This window comes from Thrips palmi, unplaced genomic scaffold (assembly GCF_012932325.1).
Source record: "Thrips palmi isolate BJ-2018 unplaced genomic scaffold, TpBJ-2018v1 HiC_scaffold_6, whole genome shotgun sequence".
In the NCBI taxonomy this organism is placed as follows: domain Eukaryota; kingdom Metazoa; phylum Arthropoda; class Insecta; order Thysanoptera; family Thripidae; genus Thrips; species Thrips palmi.
Window position 1 is genome coordinate 3,520,979 of NW_023144633.1, and position 18,275 is coordinate 3,539,253.

The 18,275-nt window shown below is 59.8% G+C and overlaps 1 protein-coding gene across 1 annotated transcript in view; it reads right to left on the reverse strand.

Moving 5' to 3' along the window:
• LOC117651986 (IQ motif and SEC7 domain-containing protein 2) overlaps positions 1 to 18,275 on the reverse strand; it is a 54,696-nt gene that overhangs the window by 2,479 nt on the left and 33,942 nt on the right. Inside the window, exons 2-8 of the mRNA XM_034396612.1 lie at positions 6,081 to 6,218; positions 3,677 to 4,358; positions 2,798 to 3,076; positions 1,573 to 2,016; positions 992 to 1,499; positions 518 to 883; positions 13 to 435 (exon numbers count right to left, since the gene is read on the reverse strand). Of these exons, the coding sequence (XP_034252503.1) occupies positions 13 to 435; positions 518 to 883; positions 992 to 1,499; positions 1,573 to 2,016; positions 2,798 to 3,076; positions 3,677 to 4,358; positions 6,081 to 6,218 (2,840 nt within the window). The remainder of the gene's footprint in view (positions 1 to 12; positions 436 to 517; positions 884 to 991; positions 1,500 to 1,572; positions 2,017 to 2,797; positions 3,077 to 3,676; positions 4,359 to 6,080; positions 6,219 to 18,275) is intronic.

Genomic DNA, 18,275 nt, shown 5'->3' on the forward strand with positions numbered 1-18,275 from the left:
ATTTTAACTTACATTGTTCATGAATATCAAGGAGGGAATTACTGAGAGCAGAACGTTTTAGGGATACATCAGTAGACACAAGACGTTCTCGTTCCATCCCACAAGCTTCAGCTTCTCCTCGTACACAGTTTTCCTGAGGCCCACATGTGTACATAGCTTCGACATCAGCCACACCTGAATCTCTGTTGTCAGAGTTATTGTTCAAACTGCCCCCAGTGCTGCCAGCAGCACCAGTTCTAGCAGTTCGCACAGCGTGACTGCTCTTCTGTCTATCCAGCTCAGCTTCAATACGTAGATTTTCCATCTCATCCATTTCACAAACAGATTCCCTAAGATCTTCTGCAAACTTGCAACGGTCATGCTCATTGCGAGCATTGAAGGTGACCAGCACCTTCCCATCCACACGCTGAGACAATCGAATTCCAAAGGGATAATCTGAAAGAGCAAGAAGTGTCTTAGGAAAACGAGTTCACCATATTTGCTGTAGGCGTTAGCGTCGCAAACTATTACTACTTACATGGCACATCAAATAAAGTCACCATCATACCACACAGAGGAAAACTTTGTCGGAATGTATATGTCACAGAATTTTTCTTCTTGGAAAGTATCTTAGTGATTACAAGCAAGTCATTGAAGAGGAAAACTTCTCTTTGGTGAACTCCTGGTCTTTCCTTTTTGTAAGGATCTGGTACTTCATACAAGCGGCAATAGCAAACCAAACGTCTGTGTGGTAACGCCATGTTAGGTTTCTTTCCAACAATCGTGCTTTGGACTTTCATAACTTGAGTGACATGGTCAGAGCCTGGCTTGAATTCATTACTCTTCACACGATCATAAATGCCAGCAAGCATGTCTTTATCGATGTCATGGCAGTCATCAATTCCTGGAGAGAAAAAAAGAAAAAAAAAAAAAACAACATGAATCATTGTCTATATAAAGGAAGAGACAAAAATATGAAAGATATAAATTTTTTAAATAAATGAGACAATACCTCTTAAATTTTTTATGAAGTCCTCAAGTTTCATCCGTCTTTCGGCTTTGATGTTGGGAGTGTGAAGATCAGTATTGAGCATAATGATAGCAAACGCTAGGACAAAGACGGTATCTGGTGAACGTAGTCTGGCGACAACATCCTGATTACAGCGACAGTATCTTGTTGAGAACACTTCCATCAGCCTCTCAATCTTCTGCGCTTCTCCTGGCATGCGGAAGTGGGACTGGAATTTCCGAAGACCAACATCCACAGCCATTCCGCAGAGGTCCAGCTCGTCGGAAAAGCATTCAAGCACGGCCATGTTGAAGGGACTTTGCAAATTGCCTAGATACTCTCCAATCATCTGCTTGCTCAGTCCCTTGCGAGAGATGAGAAATCTAGCCACTCCTTGAGGGGAATTTTCTAAGAAGCCTCGTCGGATAAGGTAGCTGATTCCTCGCTCCGGTTTCTTGTTGAATAAATTGAGCCCGACTCGATACTGTCTCTTCCTCACAGTTTCCGACACCTGAAAAACAATGAAAAAATTAGAACCTCAGCTCGCCAGGCGGTCTAAATGACAGCAACGTTGCGGTACGCACCTTGTACATGACGTGCTGTGGGGGCTCCTGCATGTTGAAGGCAGGACTTCCCTGCAGCTGCTGCGCCTGGCCCTGGAGCTGGCCCTGGAGCTGGCCCTGCAGGACGAGGCCGGCGGAGCACTCCTGCTCCTTGCGCTTCCAGAGCGGCGACGTGGAGCGGCCGGGGCCGTCGTCGCATCGCGGGTCGCAGAGCTGGTCGCAGCGCTGGTCGCAGCCCGCGCTGGCGGTGGCAGTGTGGCTGCTGCTGTCCGAGCCCGACGAGTGCACGGACGTGATGCTGCCACTGTCGCCGCCCAGCGAGCCGCCGCCCAGCCGCCCGGGCAGCGACGACAGCGAGGTGCGGCCCTGGTGGCCGAGGCCCTGGCCGAGGCCCTGGCCGAGGCCCTGGCCCGCGCCCGGCAGCGGCGTGATGGACGAGGTGCGCTTCGGCACGTCGGGGGGCACCTGCGGGACAAACACGGCCATCAGCACACGAGTCACTCCGCCACACTGTGCAAACTCTCACACTGTAGTACAGCACGCGACTAGGCGCCAAGCGCGAACGAGAAACACTGTGCACACCCAGGAAACCAAACCCATCCACCAAGCGGCAAAGAAGAAAAAGTAAAAAAAAAAACAAGCGCGTTTTACAAAAAAAAAGAAACAAAAAAAGTGGCAGTAATTATATTACAAAAACGCATTCAAGCTGCTTTCGCAGAGATTAAAAAATTGCAAGATGTGAAAGAGAGTTGAAAAAGAACACGTTCAGCAGAAAAAGTTACAAGTTGCGCAGCCAGATACTGTAGAAAAACTACAAACGCTGTTTCAACATCGGGAGAAAGGAGGGGGAGCTCTCGCGTAGGGGAGCATTCGAACCCGCGCCGGAAAGGCGAGGCACAGTGGGCCAGAAGACCGGTGGAGGCGGCCAAAACTCTAGACGCGTTTTGAGCTGCAAAGTCGCTAAACAGGGCTTGAACCGAACGTGTGACCCCACCAATGGATTCCTCGTTCGAAGAGCAATCCATTGGTGGAGTCACACGTTCGATTCGAGTCCCATTTAGCGACGCTGGAGCTCAAAACGCGTCTAGAGTTTTGGCCGCCTCCGCCGGTCTTCTGGCCCACTGTGCGAGGCGTGGGCCCGGAGCATGCCTCCCGGACGCAAGGGACTTCCCCGCCGCTCCCGGCTACACCAAGCTACACTACTCGCTACACGACAACGCAACGCCAAGCTACAAAGCTACTGCACCTTGCTGCGGTGGCGCGACTGGTAGCTGGCCACACTAGACACGCTGCCCGCGGGCGAGGAGGACAAGGGACTCGGACAGGAGTTACAGGGGCAGGACACAGGGCACGGGCAGGGCGGGCAGGGGCTCAGGGTGGACCAAGGGTCGCCCTGCACGGTCAGCATGCCGACGGCGCTTAGGCCGTCGAGGCCGCCACCGTGGGCGTGCATGATAGCCAGGCAGTGGCTGTGGCCGTGGCCGAGCGGCGCGAACCCGCGCACAGGCCCCATCGAAGAGCTCATCTAAAACAAAAGGCAACGCCAGCGTTAAAAAAAAAAGGTTTAGTGAACCTAACGCTTACGCCGAAGCCGCGTGAACGCTGCGAGAAGCTGCGGGCTAGATGCCTGGTTAGACTGCGCGTTCAAATCCACAAAAGACACACCGTCTGTTAATTGCGTAAGTGCGGAAAGAGGTATGGAGTCCCCTGCACCAGTGCGTGAAAGTAGGAAGAGGTGTTGCGAAATGAACAAGGCGGACTGTGGCGCCTCGAGGCAGTTAACAGACGGCCGCCTATACGCGCCCCTACTATGAGAAACATGAAAAACTTTTTTCTACCAAACTAGGCGAGAAACGAAACGAAATGAACCAACGACGCGAGCGAGCGCCAGCCAGTCGGACTGGCGCACCTAGCGTGCACCACCATCCCGCGCATGCGCTAATCTAGGCTAGAGACAGAAAGAGATAAAGGTCATTCAGAGCGGCAGGCGGAATGCTCGCGGCTCCCTCCAACTAGTCCAAGTGCAAGTGCAGCGGCCGTCCGGCGAGTTCCGATGCCGTCGGCCGAAATCTGCGAAACGTTCCGTTCCCGACCCGAGATGCAGAGGGGATGGGGCGGTACTCACGTCGTGCTCCGCGAAGGACTCGTGCGGCGAGTAGAAGTGCGCCGTGGTGGAGTCCCAGTACGTGACGGAGCCGTCGTGGCACGCGGTGCACTGCTGCTGGTGCTGCTGCTGGTAGTAGTCGTAGTGCTCCAGCTGCTGGCCCTGCTGCAGCCCGGGCGGCGCGGGGCCGTGCTGGCCGTGCTGGCCCGGCTGTCCGCAGCAGCTGGACTGGCTCCGGGGCAGGCGGCGCTCGCGCAGGGACAGCGATCGCACGGGGACGGCCCTGGGGTTCACCTGGTTGCCCTGCACGCCCTGGGTCTGCACGGCGCCCATGCCGGGGGCCGGGCCGGCGACGGCGACGGGGCTCACGCCCTGGGCGGGCGGCGGCGCGGCCACGGGGCTGAGCGGGGGCATGGGCCCCAAGGGCATGGGCCCCAAGGGCATGGGCCCCAAGGGCATGGACCCCAAGGGCGGCAGCGGCCCCGCGACGCCGGCGTCGCAGAGGTCGGCGCTCGTCTGCAGCCGCCGGCTCAGCCGCTTCTCCGCCTTGGCCATGGCCGTGATGGCCGCGAACTTCTTGAGCAGTGTGTAGCGCCGGAAGGCGCGCTGGATGGTGAGCGCCGCGGTGCGCGCCTTGACGCCGCCGTACTTCCGCTCCAGCATCTCGATGCGCTTGTCCTGCAGGTCCTGGGACAGCTCGTACCTGCAATGGCAACACAGCGGCGCGTTAGTTTTACCAGTGTACTCGACTAATGGGCCGCGGTATGATGGCTAGCGCGGCGTGGACACACGCGACGGGCCACGCCCCGCACGCCAAGACCGTCCTCCCCGCGGTGCGTGACGGCCTTCGCGACAAAGACGCGGCGCGGCCTGCGGCACGTCCAGCGTGTCCATGATCGATGCTGCGTGCCTCCGAGAGCCCTCCGCGCCTCGCAGAAAGCCGCCTTGTCGGTGACCGTGTCGGTGACCGTGTCCAGGACGCGGCGCGCCGACCCGGACCACCACACCAGAACCTCCAATGGGCATTCGGCGCGGCGTCGTTTCCCCGAACGCGTTTTGTCTCGCGCACGGCGTGCAGCTTGAGCTTGGCGCTCGGTCTAATGTTGTCCGACGCGGTGCGCGGCGTGTGCGCGGCGTGTACGCGGCCCAAGCAGCTACCACGCCCACCCAGCCCGCGGCGCCGCGGTGCAACCGCCGCGCTCCACGGCACGGCTTCCGAGAAGCGCTACCGTTGCCACCGTGCCCGGGGCGCCGGCGGCCGCGCCCTCCGCCACGCTGCGCCCCGGGGCAGCCCTCGGGCCTTGGGCTTCACTTCACAGTGCCGCGGCCACGGCGCACAGTGGGCCAGAAGACCGGTGGAGGCGGCCAAAACCCTAGACGCGTTTTGAGCTTCAGAGTCACTAAGCAGGACTCGAACCGAACGTGTGACCCCACCAATGAATTCCTCGTTCGGAGAGCAATCCATTGGTGGGGTCACACATTCGATTCGAGTCCCATTTAGCGACCCTGGAGCTCAAAACGCGTCCAAAGTTTTGTCCGCCTCCACCGGTCTTCTGGCCCACTGTGCGGCGGCGACCACCACACTATCGCGGGCCGCGGCGCACGGCCCTATCGGCGACATTCCCGATGGCGTGCGTGCGTGCCGCCGGCGTGCGGCCGCGTCGCGCGGTCTCGCTTTCTAAGAGATGCCAGATACTACAAGGTAGCGTACGTACTACACTGTAGCTTTCGTCGGCACGCCGCGGCACGGGGCAGCACGCCACCCGGCCTTGCAAGGCAAATCTCCCACTCTCCAGCCCTCGGCCAGCAGACCGATTCCGAAAGTCGTTTTCGTCGCTCTGTCTCCCTCGCACCTGTACGGTACTGTGCGGGACGCCCGAAGTGCGAGAGAGACAGACTCCCGACAGGAAACGGCTGCAACAGCCCGGTTTTCCGTTGTTCATTTTCCAGCGTGGACGTCGTCCAGTCAGCTGCGCGCTGCGCGGCGCGTGCGGCTGCGAGGCCCGTGCCGACAGTGGCGCGGACAGGTCGGCCCCGCGGCGACGACGAGTACGACACCGCGAGCGGCAGCTGCGCGGTGCGAAACGAGTTCTGCCACGCCCCGCCACGCCACGCCCCCACGCAACGCGCTGCACCGGCTGACGTCACGGAGCACGCGAAGCATCATCAACGCGCCGCACAGTGGGCCAGAAGACCGGTGGAGGCGGACAAAACTCTAGACGCGTTTTGAGCTCCAGAGTCGCTAAACAAGGCTCGAACCGAACGTGTGACCCCACCAATGGATTGCTCTCCGAACGAGGAATCCATTGGTGGGGTCACACGTTCGGTTCGAGTCCTGTTTAGCGACGCTGGAGCTCAAAACGCGTCTGCAGTTTCGCCACGCGCACGGACTATACCACGGCCGCCACACACGGACTATACTTACGCAGTCTGGATCCTGGAGCGCTTGAGCACCTCGCCATTGTTCCGCACGGAGCCCTTCTTGGCCCAGTTGTTGTAGGAGGCCGGCGGCCCCGGTCCGCACGCCGACCCGCACGCCGCGCGGTCAACCTTGTGCGGCGAGCTGCAAGCACACAAGCACAGAGGGGCGTCAGCACACTGTCTCCACGTCAAGATCTCGAAGACACAGCTCGTGTTCCAACACTATCGACTCGAAAAAAAAATAATTAAAAATAAATAAATAACACAACCCGCGCGGGCGCCTTCCCGGCGTGCGTGGGAGCAGACCCTGTTTGCGCCTGAGAGGGCCTCAGGTGGAAAACACCCGCACGTACACGAAGTGTGAGTGTGAGTGTGTGTGTGAGTGTGTGTGTGAGTGTGTGTGTGAGTGTGTGTGTGAGTGTGTGTGAGTGAGTGTGTGTGTGTGAGTGTGTTGGCGGTGTGGTTTCCGCCGGCGCTGTTAATTGGGTTGGCCGTAGGCAGCAGTATAGGATGCACCAAGAAACGTGTTGGAACAAAATCATCACATCGACTCGAGTCACAAGCACAGAAAAAAATAATTAAAAACGGACCTAAAAAGGGGGAGGGGAAAGGGGGCGTCGAAATCAAGTGTAGGGAGGAAATGGGCTGCGGTCCCACACACCGCAAGTGGTTGGCAGTGTAGGCGAGGTGGGCGTCGTCGGTGCACGGCCTTATTTCATTATGATTCCCGGCGCCAAGGGGACGCGATTCCCTGCGACTCTGTCTGTCTCTCTCGCACACCTGCGGAGCTGCGGCACGCCCCACGCGTGCGAGAGAGACGGACAATCAACCTGCCGGCCAGGCAGGCCAGGCCGTTCCAGGCGGGAAGCGTGTGGGACGATGCTCGCTAACACACACACACAGACACACGGCCAACAAGCAGCCCGCGCGTCCGTGCAAAAGACACGCGGTTCTGTCCGCGCTTTACTGCACTCCAGTCTAGTCCGCGGAGTGCGGGAGGGAGAACGCCCAGAACGACGCTCCGGGAGCCGCGCTCCCATTTGCAAGTTTATTGCGGAATTAGTTGAGCGTGTGCGCATCGGCCTGGAGCGGCCAGCAGTCGACCGTCTCTCTCGCTCCCTCAGGGGACGCCGCACGAGTGCGAGAGAGACAGAGCGACGACTCTCGGAGCCAGTCTGCTGGAGCGCGGCCTGCAGCGCACCGCCGCGCGAATATTCAAGCGTGCCTCCCTCCTGTTTCGCGTGCACCTCGGAAACGCCGACGGCCTGGCGGCTTCCTGGCCGTCGAGGCCGTCCTGGCGGTGCTTCGGCCGCCAGCGAACCTCCTCGAGGGGATTTTGCCGGCACCTCTCTTTCGCACACGGGCAGAGCACGCACGCGGATTCTGCCTCATTTACATTGTAAACAACGTGTAATTTCGAGTTGGCGAGTAACTGTCCCGAACTATGCGAGGCGGCGGCGGCGGCGCACAGTGGGCTAGGAGACCGGTGGAGGCGGCCAAAACTCGAGACGCGTTTTGAGCTCCAGAGTCGTTGAATGGGCCTCGAACCGAGCGTGTGACCCCACCAATGGATTGCTCTCCGAACGAGGAATCCATTGGTGGGGTCACACGTTCGGTTCGAGGACTCTTTAGCGACTCTGGAGCTCAAAACGCGTCTACAGTTTCGGCCGCCTCCACCGGTCTTCTAGCCCACTGTGCGGCGAGCGCGCAGTGCGAGAAAAGTATGCAATCTGTACTTAATTAGTATTCGCCGCGATGTGCGGCGCGTCGAGTGCAGGCAGTGCAGGCAGGCCGCAGAGGCACTGCGAGAAACGAGTGAAACGAGACACCTTGATGCAACAGTGGCATCCCTGTCTCCTCCGTGCACCGCGGCACCGCGGTCTGGTCGCCACGCCACTCCACACAGACGCCGAGGCCGCCGCCGCAGGGCACGGCCCGCACGGCCACGGCCGCAACGAGGTACAGGAAGAAAAGGACGAACTCCTCTCTAGGCGGCGAGCACAGAGCAGAGGAACGCAGAGCGCGGAGCACGCCGGAGGAGACCCTTGTGTAACAGGATCACCGGGACGACGCGCGGAGGCCTGCCAACGCCGCAAAAGTAACAAATAATAAAAAATACCACTCACAAAAAATGTGAAAAATAAATGAGAAAAATTGAAAGCAACTTGAACGAGCGAAGAGTCTTTTACATTCGTTCAAAACGTCGCGCCGAGTAACCTCGGCAGGGTAGCGCTGACGGGCTGGACAAGACTGGACTGTGGTTCGAATCCCAGCCCAGCCCAGAACAAGCCTCCTCGTTTTGTGTTTTCGTGATGAGATATGGGCGGCGGTGGCCCACATAGATCACCGGAGAGCCTAATGGGCCCACCGGCCACACGGCGGCGCGGCGGAGGCGGAACGTGCCCCAAGGCCCAAGCCCGACTCCACTCCAGCCCCCCCCCCCCTCCAAAAGCTCGCGAGGCGACATTCAATTCCAATCGCCACTACACTATCAGCATGCTGCATTTCTCATTTCGCAGAGAGATAGAGGCGGAAGCCGTCTGTCTGTCTCTCTCGCACTCGTGGGGCGTCCCGTCGGCGGTGCGAGAGAGACAGAGAGCAGCAGCACGCGGCTATTCAAACCGGCATGGAACGGCGTAGCGTTTCCTGTGCGGCACACAGTGGGCCAGAAGGCCGGTGGGGGCGGCCAAAACTCTAGACGCGTCTTGAGCTCCAGAGTCGCTAAATGAGACTCGAACCGAGCGTGTGACCCCACCAATGATTTGCTCTCCGAACGAGGAATCCATTAGTGGGGTCACACGCTTGGTTCGAGTCCCATTTAGCGACTCTGGAGCTCGAAACGCGATCAGAGTTTTGGCCGCCTCCACCGGTCTTCTGGCCCACCGTGCGGCACTCCACGCGTACTAGCAGGCATGCATACACGCACTCGCCTCGGACGAAGCCACAGCGAGACGCAATTTCGGCAGCAATTTCAAGGATCGCGACAAGTGTTTCGTACACTCTAAATGTTCTACAGTGAAGATTCTCCATGTTATGGTGAAAGTGTTCCATATTATGGTGGTGCAGCTGACTTCGTAACATACCATTGAGAATTCACTGTACCTTATAGATATTTTAACGAATTTCGTTGGTATTATGGAGAAAATCTCCACCATAATATGTTGGTGCAGCCTTTCACCGTAAGACATTTACTGTGTACACGCCCATGAGCCCGCGGGCGGAACACTCTCGAAAACAAGTGTCGCGGTCCCCCCCTCCCGGGCCGACCGAGTCTGTAGCTGCTTATCAGCGCGGCCAGCGCTCCGCCCTGCGTGCTTTTCCAAAGCCTGCTGACACATTCTCGGAAACCAAAAAATAGCTTAATAATAATTTAATCTCGCGGTCCAGCCCGTCATTGTCCCGTTCCGGAGAAACGGCAAATAACATTATTCGGCCTCCGGGGACAGACAATCACGCCGCGGTCCGGACCCGCATGGCACTGCACCTCTTCTATTTATATCAAAAACAAAAAAAAAAGATTCAGAAAAAAAAGGTAACGCAGGGGCAAAAAAAAAGATAAATGGGATGAATGACGAGGTGAAACTGTACCTGCACTCACGTCAGGGGGAAAACAAAGGACGCCGTGTTTACAACAAAGAAGAGGACCGTTTGAATATTCAAACAAATCGAGCACCGCCACGCAGTAGTAGTAACAATTAGTCCGCGGTGCAACGAAAAGAAGAGCACGAAGAAGGTGGCGGTTGGCGTTTGGATGCCGGAGGCACTGGAGGCGCTGGAGGAGTGCACTCGGAGTGTTCACTTAGTGTTCATAGGGGTGAGGCCACGCCCTGGGGCCATCCCACCTGGACTACTCGATTCCTGGAGTCCAGCATCGGCCGAGCCCTTCAGAGCCACCACAGTACACGCCAAGACACCCCCCTCCCCTCCCCTCCCTGCGGCGCTACAGTCTTCACAGCGTAGTGCAGACGACCGAAGCAACAGCTGCCCCCTGCTCCGCTCTGCACCTGGCGTCCCCGTCCTCCACCTCATCGCCCTGCTTGCCCTGCTCCTGCTCCGCCTTTGTCAAACTCGCTCTCGGGCCTTTGTACGGAAGACGCAACCGGAGGGGGCGTCCGTAAGCCGCCAGCGCGGCCTAGCAGTGTAGTGTGCCTTACCCGCGGCCCCTGGAACCCAAGGGATGACGTGCCACAGTGGGCCAGAAGACCGGCGGCGGCGACCAAAATTCCAGACGCGTTTTGAGCTCCAAAGTCGCTCAATGGGACTCGAATCGAACGTGTGACCCGACCAATGGATTGCTCTCCGAACGAGGAATCCATTGGTGGGGTCACACGTTCGGTTCGGGTCGAGAGAGACAGAGCGACGAGGGCGCGCTTCGGAAACGAGCCTGCCGACATGATTGGACCGAGGATTGGACTTCCCTTGATGAGTGGAGGCCGTAGGGACCAAAGCAATCCGGGCCGCCAACCACACGGCTACACGGCCACACCAACCTAACCACGGCGGCGGCGCCAGGGAGCACACAAACACACTCACACACTCACGTACGCGTCAAAATGGGAGAACCAAGCGCCGCGGCCGAGTGCAGCGCGGCAGCGTGGTGTAGCAGACAAAGGCGAAATTAGCCGAAGCGCGTTCCGCGTTCCGATGCCCCTCGGTAAACGAACCGACCGGCCGACCGGCCAGCACACTGGGCTCTTCTTTTCACACGCAGCGCGCAGTGTGCCCACCGCGGCGTGGCGGCCGGTGGCGCAGGGGTCATGAACCGCCATGGAGACCCAGCAGGCGGGGCGGGGCGGGGGGCGGGGCGGGGCGGGGCGGGGCGGGGCGGGGCGGGGCGGGGCGGGGCGGGGCGGGGCTGGGCGGGGCGGCCCCCGCGCTACACTTCGCCGGCCAAGATACAGATACATGCGTTGCACGCCGCACCAGAAAACCCCTCCCTCCCTCCACACGCGGCGACTGCATCTTGGCCTCCAGGTTGCTCGCTCGCGCACCCCTAAAAGGACGGTCCGGCCCTCTCCCTGCCTCCCTCTCGGAGACTCTGAGGAAGGAACAAAACCAAAACAATAACCGACAATGAGCCAGGAAACGCTCCGGGTCGCGTCTCCTGGCCGCAGCCTCTCCCTCCCTCCCACGGACTTCCTCTCCGCTAATCTGCTTATCGAGCAGCCAGCCAGTCGACCGATTCCGAGATTCGCTCTGTCTCTCTCGCACCTGTACGGGACGCCCCGCGAGTGCGAGAGAGACAGAGCGACGACCTTCGGAGTCAGTCGAGGCGCTCCTTCCGCCCACCGGCTGCCGGATTACGATTCGATCACCGATTAAAACCAAATCGGAGCGTCGCTCCATTGGCGGCGAGTGTGGGAAATCAGGCCTTCTCTTGCCCCTCTACCCACGGAGCTTTAATTTTCCCCTCCTCCGACCACTTGCAGTGTAGGCGGGCGGGTTATCGCCGCGTCCATCGCACGCATCAACGACTCGTCCTCACGTGGAAACAAGTGGCAGCGGCAATGACGCGTCGGGAGTAAAAACAAATCGTGCCCTCCGCCACACTGTCCACACGACGGCACAGACGAGGCCGGCCCTTCCTTCTGGAATGCGTGACGACGCTGTCACGCCTCGGACCCCCTCACAGTGGGCCAGAAGACCGGTGGAGGCGGACGAAACTCTGGACGCGTTTTGAGCTCCAGCGTCGCTGAACGGGACTCGAGCCGAACGTGTGACCCCACCAATGGATTGCTCTCCGAACGAGGAATCCATTCGTGGGGTCACACGTTCGGTTCGAGTCCCATTTAGCGACTCTGGAGCTCAAAACGCGTCTTGAGTTTTGGCCGCCTCCACCGGTCTTCTGGCCCACTGTGCCCCCTCACTCACTCACTCATGTAACAAAAACTCCACTGGACGAATTTGTTTGGACTCCCTCACACGCCGTGCCCCAGCATGTAATCGACAACGTGTAGGATTCCAACTTCGCGCTTCGCGCCGCTTGCATCTCAAACGGACCGCCGTGCCTGCCGCGCGACGCTCTGTCTCTCTCTCTCGCGCTCGTGGGGCCGGGGCGGGCCGGGGCGCACCGCGGGGGTGCGAGAGAGACGGTCAGCCCGCCCCGCCGGGCCGTAATCGCCCCAACGCGGCCCGAGGCACGGACTTCCACGGACGCCTTCGGACGGGGCACGCCCGCGCGCCCGGAACCAAAACAACGTCCACAATCAACACCCAGGGACGCGATACGACGCCGGAAACGACGCGGGCACCGCAGTCGGATCCCACTCCGTCTCTCTCGCACTCATGGGGCAGCGCCGTGGGGGTGCGAGAGAGACAGAGCGACGAAACGATCCTTCGGCAAACATGACGCAGCAGTGTCCAGTATGAGAACGTCGCACAGTGGGCCAGAAGACCGGCGCAGGCGGCCAAAACTCCAGACGCGTGTCGAGCTCCAGAGTCGCTATAAACAGGACTCGAACCGGACGTGTGACCCCACCAATGGACTCCTCACTCGGAGAGCAATCCATTAGTGGGGTCGCACGTTCGATTCGAGTCACATTTAGCGACTCTGGAGCAAGGAAAACTCGAACGGGTTTTTAACAGTGTCACAGACAGCGACCGGCGGCACACTGGACAGAGCGACACCGCCGAGCAAGCGGTCCGCGCCCACGGCCCTGGAGGCGGCTCAGTTCCCAGGCTCTGTCTCTGCCTCTCTCGCTCTCCAGGGGACTTGGGAGGACGCGACGCTCCACCGCGCCCGCCGCGGCATGGCCCCGTCGTCTGTCGCCGTGGGATGAGTCAGTGCGGCTAGAGAGGGTGTTCCCAGCGCCCCGCCCCGCCCCGCCCCGCCCACCAAAAAACACACAACAAAAACAGGGTCCGGCAGCAATTAGAGCACTAAACGCGCACCACCGCAACGAGTGCATAACTGAGGAGCGCACCTCCAGTGTACCGCCACGGCGGCCACCGCGGAGTGGAGTGGAGTGCGACCCGTTCCCATGACTGGCCGAGTTCCGTCAGAAGAGTCGCTCTGTCTCTCTCGCACTCGCGGGGCTCGCCGTAAGGGTGCGAGAGAGACAGAGCGACGGCAGCATCCCGTCCTATACACTGGCGGAAGTGGAGCGGCGCGCTTGCAGTGCAGTGCGCAGTGCACACAGTGCCGTCGCTCACAACAATGACACACCAAAACACGCCGTTTGTCTCACTGTCACGACGCCTAGCCTATCGGAGGCGCGCATCTCCAAATGAGAGGGGCGCCACAGTGGGCCAGAAGACCGGTGGAGGCGGCCAAAACTCTCGACGCGTTTTGAGCTGCAAAGTCGCTAAAAAGGCCTCGAACCGAGCGTGTGACCCCACCAATGGATTCCTCGTTCGGAGAGCAATCCATTGGTGGGGTCACACGTTCGGTTCGAGTCCCGTTCAGCGACACTGGAGCTGAAAACGCGTCTTGAGTTTTGGCCGCCTCCACCGGTCTTCTGGCCCACTGTGGGCAGCCTGCCAGTGAGAGACGGAGACGGGCCCGGGATCGAAACCAATAACCGCATTAGCTTTCGGGGGGCAAACCCCGCCCCGACGCGTCCCGTTAGCGCCACCGCGCCTCCGTCTCTCTCGCACCTGGCGCACGGCCCGCGAGTGCGAGAGAGACAGCCAAGTCCCCGCTCTCCGCTTCTAAGAACCCCTTCCCTCCCTTCTCGGCTTCTCGGCGTTACCCGCGATTACCGCACCGGTCCCGGTCCGCCGACGCAATGCCCGTGGCCAAAAGTGCCCCGATTGTCAAACACTGCCGGGTCCGACTGTCTGTCCGTCCGTCCGTCTGTCTGTCTGTCTGTCCGTCTGTCTAGCCGGGGCGCTGCCTAGCCGGGCGCCGGCTGAGACAACACTGGGCGACTTTGGAGTGCACTGCCAGAAAACAAGTGGCACAACAAAAGTCGCGCATTGCACGGAACAAGTCATTTTCTTTCAAACCAGTGACCAGGGCACGGTGGAGGGAGACCAGGGCAACGTTGCACAAGGGCCGCAGGGGCGTGCGTACAGGCAGGCACAAAAACGCATCCGAAAACACAACAGATAAGCTAATCCAGCGCATTTTGGTTGGGTGACGGTGCGGCCTGCGGGGCGCCTCGACGGTATGCGTCACCACAGCGGCGCGTCGTCCGCTACTCACTACTCACACACTGCAAGTGTGACGGGGCGGCCAAACAAACACGCACACGCGCACCGCACGGCCGCGTGGAGCAGATAGCGCACTGTCTCATCTGATTGGTGAAATCAGCCCGGCGATGACGTCACCAGACGCAAATACGCGACAACGGGACGCCGCGCGCCGCCACGATGCGTGTTATCGCCAGAGTCGTTTTCGTCGCTCTGTCTCTCTCGCACTCATGGGCGCCCCGTATAGGAAGGTGCACCACAAAAAAAAAATAACTATCAACTTATAAAAATAAGTTTTAAAATTTTGAAGAATTTTTGTTTACGTTGTAGGCACCCTACGATTGCATAGACGGTCGATACATCGATTCCCAAAGCCAGCTCGGCGACAACGGGCGTCGCCAAAGCTGTTTACATTTTCATAAATAAGCATAAACACAACGGACACGATGAGTCCAAGGGGAGGGGGAGGGGGCAGCCGCCCTTCAAAATTTTGACAATTCAATACATACCCACCGAGACAATAGGCGTTTCGGAAGGGAAGAGGGAAAAAAAAAGAAAAATCCTCCACTTTGCCGTCAACAAGAAGTTTGGGGAAGACAATGGGATGCTCCAAAAACCAGAGAGACGGCCCAAAGTGAAACTGGACCGTTAATTTATGCGAGCGGGCCTCATGTGTGTGCTTTGCTGCTTCGCCGCTGTATGTTGTTGTTTTTATTTTTTCATTTTTTTTTGGAAACACTTTCGTTTCACCTCCCCGCGTTGGCCGCGCTCGCGCTCAGGGCAAATTACTTTGGAATCATTTCATTCGACGGCCATCTCCCCCTCCCCCCTCTCTCTTTGAGCCCGCGGATGGCTGGGCGCGTCGAGGGAGTACAGTCAGTGCATGACGATCACTCCGCTAATTAATATGGCCAGACCAACCGGAAAAAAAAGTGGAGAGCAGAACGGCGCTGCCACGGCACTGCCACGGCACTGCCACGCCCTACTAAACGTGCGCGGGGCGCATCGGTTGGTCTGACAGGTGCGCCAACAGCGACACTGCTAGAGTGGCCAACGCTTCCCGCGTACTCCCTCGGCCGTCATATCAAACCGGGAATGCTGGCGACGCACAGTGGGCCAGAAGCCGGTGGAGGCGGCCAAAACTCTAGACGCATTTTGAGCTCCAGAGTCGCTAAATGGGACTCGAACGGAACGTGTGACCCCACCCTCGTTCGGAGAGCAGTCCATTGGTGGGGTCACACGTTCGGTTCGAGTCCCATTTAGCGACTCTGGAGCTCAAAACGCGTCTAGAGTTTGGGCCGCCTCCACCGGCTTCTGGCCCACTGTGCGACGTAACTTGATGGTAAGTGAATGCATGAGGTCCGTAATGCAGGCGCATGAGCGTATATAACGCGGCCTGCGTGAAATTGCTCGGCGGTACGACAGACGCGCAGCAGTCGTTGCAAGGCGATGTCATTCGCGAACGGACGGCGATCGGGGTGCCGATAAAACAGACGTTGGAAGCGTGCCCGACGTCCGTCTCTCTCGCTCTCACGGGGCGTCCCGTGTGGGTGCGAGAGAGACAGAGCGCTGCCTGGGCGCGGCCAGCTATAGCCTCGGTGGCCTCCGCGACGTCGTCGATAGAGTCGAAGCAGGAGGAAATCGATTGTCAAGACGGTTGCGGAAGAGTTCGTCAACCCCGCCGCGCCGTCCCTCGGACCCTCTCTCTCGCTCTCACGAAGGGGTGGCGGCGCATGGCGGAGCCGCCGAGCGCACAGTGGGCCAGAAGACCGGCGGAGGCGGCCAAAACTCTAGACGCGTTTTGAGCTCCAGAGTCGCTAAATGGTGCTCGAACCGAACGTGTGACCCCACCAATGGATGCTCTCCGGACGAGGAATCCATTGGTGGGGTCACACGTTCGGTTCAAGTCCTGTTTAGCGACTCTGGAGCTCAAAACGCGTCTAGAGTTTTGGCCGCCTCCACCGGTCTTCTGGCCCACTGTGGAGCGGGGCGAAGGCGAAGCAGGGCGACGCGGCGGCGGCGGGCATCCCTCCGAGGAATCGGAATCACCCCCCGGTTCCTTGCAGCCAGCGACGTCGCTCCCTCTCTCTCCCACTCGCGGGGCGGCCCCGGCGGCCCGCAGGGGTGCGAGAGAGACAGCCCGCCCGAGTCGCACCCCACATTATTCTATTATTTCGTCGGCCAGGTCGCGACGTCGGCGACGTCCCGCGCGGCCGCGACCACACTGTTACAGTTATGGCCAATAACACGCCGAGGAAATGGGGATGGTGCTTCACCTGATTTGATTTACCATTCCCAGTGCAGTGGACGCTCGGCGTGCCGCAGGGAAACCCAGCCGCATTTTCCGGCTTTCCCTCTCCCCGTTTTCCGGGACGTCGTCTGCTAATCCAGCTCCAGCAACACCGCACTCGCACTCACCCGACGACGAATCCAGACACACAGATGAGCATGGCGCCCGGCAACGCGGCCACGCCACCAGAAAATCCTCGGCCCGGCGCGCCGCGGCGGCGCTAAATCCAAATGGCACTGATCACTCGCAGTCACTCCCCGGACGCATGTCAACGACGCCGTGCTCCGCGCGACAACGTCCACGCCGTCTCGGCGCTCGCAGCGGACAACAAGGCGGCGTGCTGAGAACCGCTCGCGACAGCTGGCCGACGCAAACTAAACTAAAGTAAAGCAACAGACTGGCTGGCTGCGGGCTGGGCGGCCGGCTGCCGCGCCGCCGCCGGGCCGCACCGGGCAGACCGAGCTGGCGGCCTCTACTCGGCGGGCAGGCAGGCAGGCAGGCAGCAGACGGGCGGCGCGATGCGCGATGCGGCTGGGCGGCCACGAGGTGCCTACACTGGGAGCACGGGGCACTACGACTAAGGGGCGCCTGGACATGCACCTGGACACGCAGACACGCACCAGTTCCAGGCCAACCAGTCCGCGATGACCAGCGCGGCCGACTCGTCTGATGGCCCGTCTCCCCCCTCTCTCTCCCCCGCCTAGAGGGCCCAGAGGCACGGGGAACGACAATGACAGTCTTTCCGATGGGGGAAGTTCCACCGTTCCACCCACAGGCCATTAGAGATGCCGAGTCCGGCTTAGCCCGGCCCCGGACGAAAACTGCCACGGCCAGCCCAACTTTTCGGCCCGCATGAAAATGACAACTTTTGAATCCCCAAAATGAAACAAAAGTGTGTCCTGTGTCGAGCCGTGCGAACTACCACACACACACACACACACACACACACACTCGCACACAGACGGCGACTTTTAATTGCAGACCGGGTGGCGACAGGAACGGGAAGCGGGGCAAAACGAGGAGCAAAACGAAGAGGCAGACGACGAAAAGGAAGAAGTGAAAAGCAGAAATGACGAGGTAAACACAATCGGCGGGCCAGTGCGCCCACATCGGCGGGGCTTTCTCCGCGCGGGCGGGGCGGGGCGGGGCGGGGCGGTGCCCGGCCATGCGGAGCCCCAAAGGCCTACAAGCCCAAAGCAAGGTCGCGGACTCGAACGGCACGCCGGGCCGCCGCGCTTCCAAATAAAAACACACAATGGTCTAGGAATAAATCAGGTAGAGAGTTATTATTTTCCTCAGGAAAAACGCTGCGCGCGCACATGGGGCGCTCGAGCCGAGCACTCACGGAGACCGAGCCGAGCCGAGCCGAGCCGAGCCGAACCGAGCCGGACGGTTTCCATCGCACGGCCACGTGCTCCACATCTCGAAAGAAGAAAAAGAAATGAAACTTGAAACGCACACACGAGAGTGGAGCCTGCGCGGAGAGCCCAGGCACACTTCAGGTCCCTTCTGGGCCGCCATGGCTCGCCACTTTCAGGCGAGCAATTCCAGCCTCGCGGCCTTGCAGTGTGCCGTGCAGAGCCTTGCAGCGCCTCGCAGCCCTGCGCCCCACCTCGGCTAATGGGGCGTATGCACCGGCATGCACTGCGATGCACTGCAATGCACCCTCGGCAATGCAGCGGCCAGACAGACAGCGTGAAAGTCGCGCGAAAAAACGAGAGCATTCGTAAAACCGCGCCCAGACGCCCATATTTCTCTCGCCAAACGGTGGGAGCG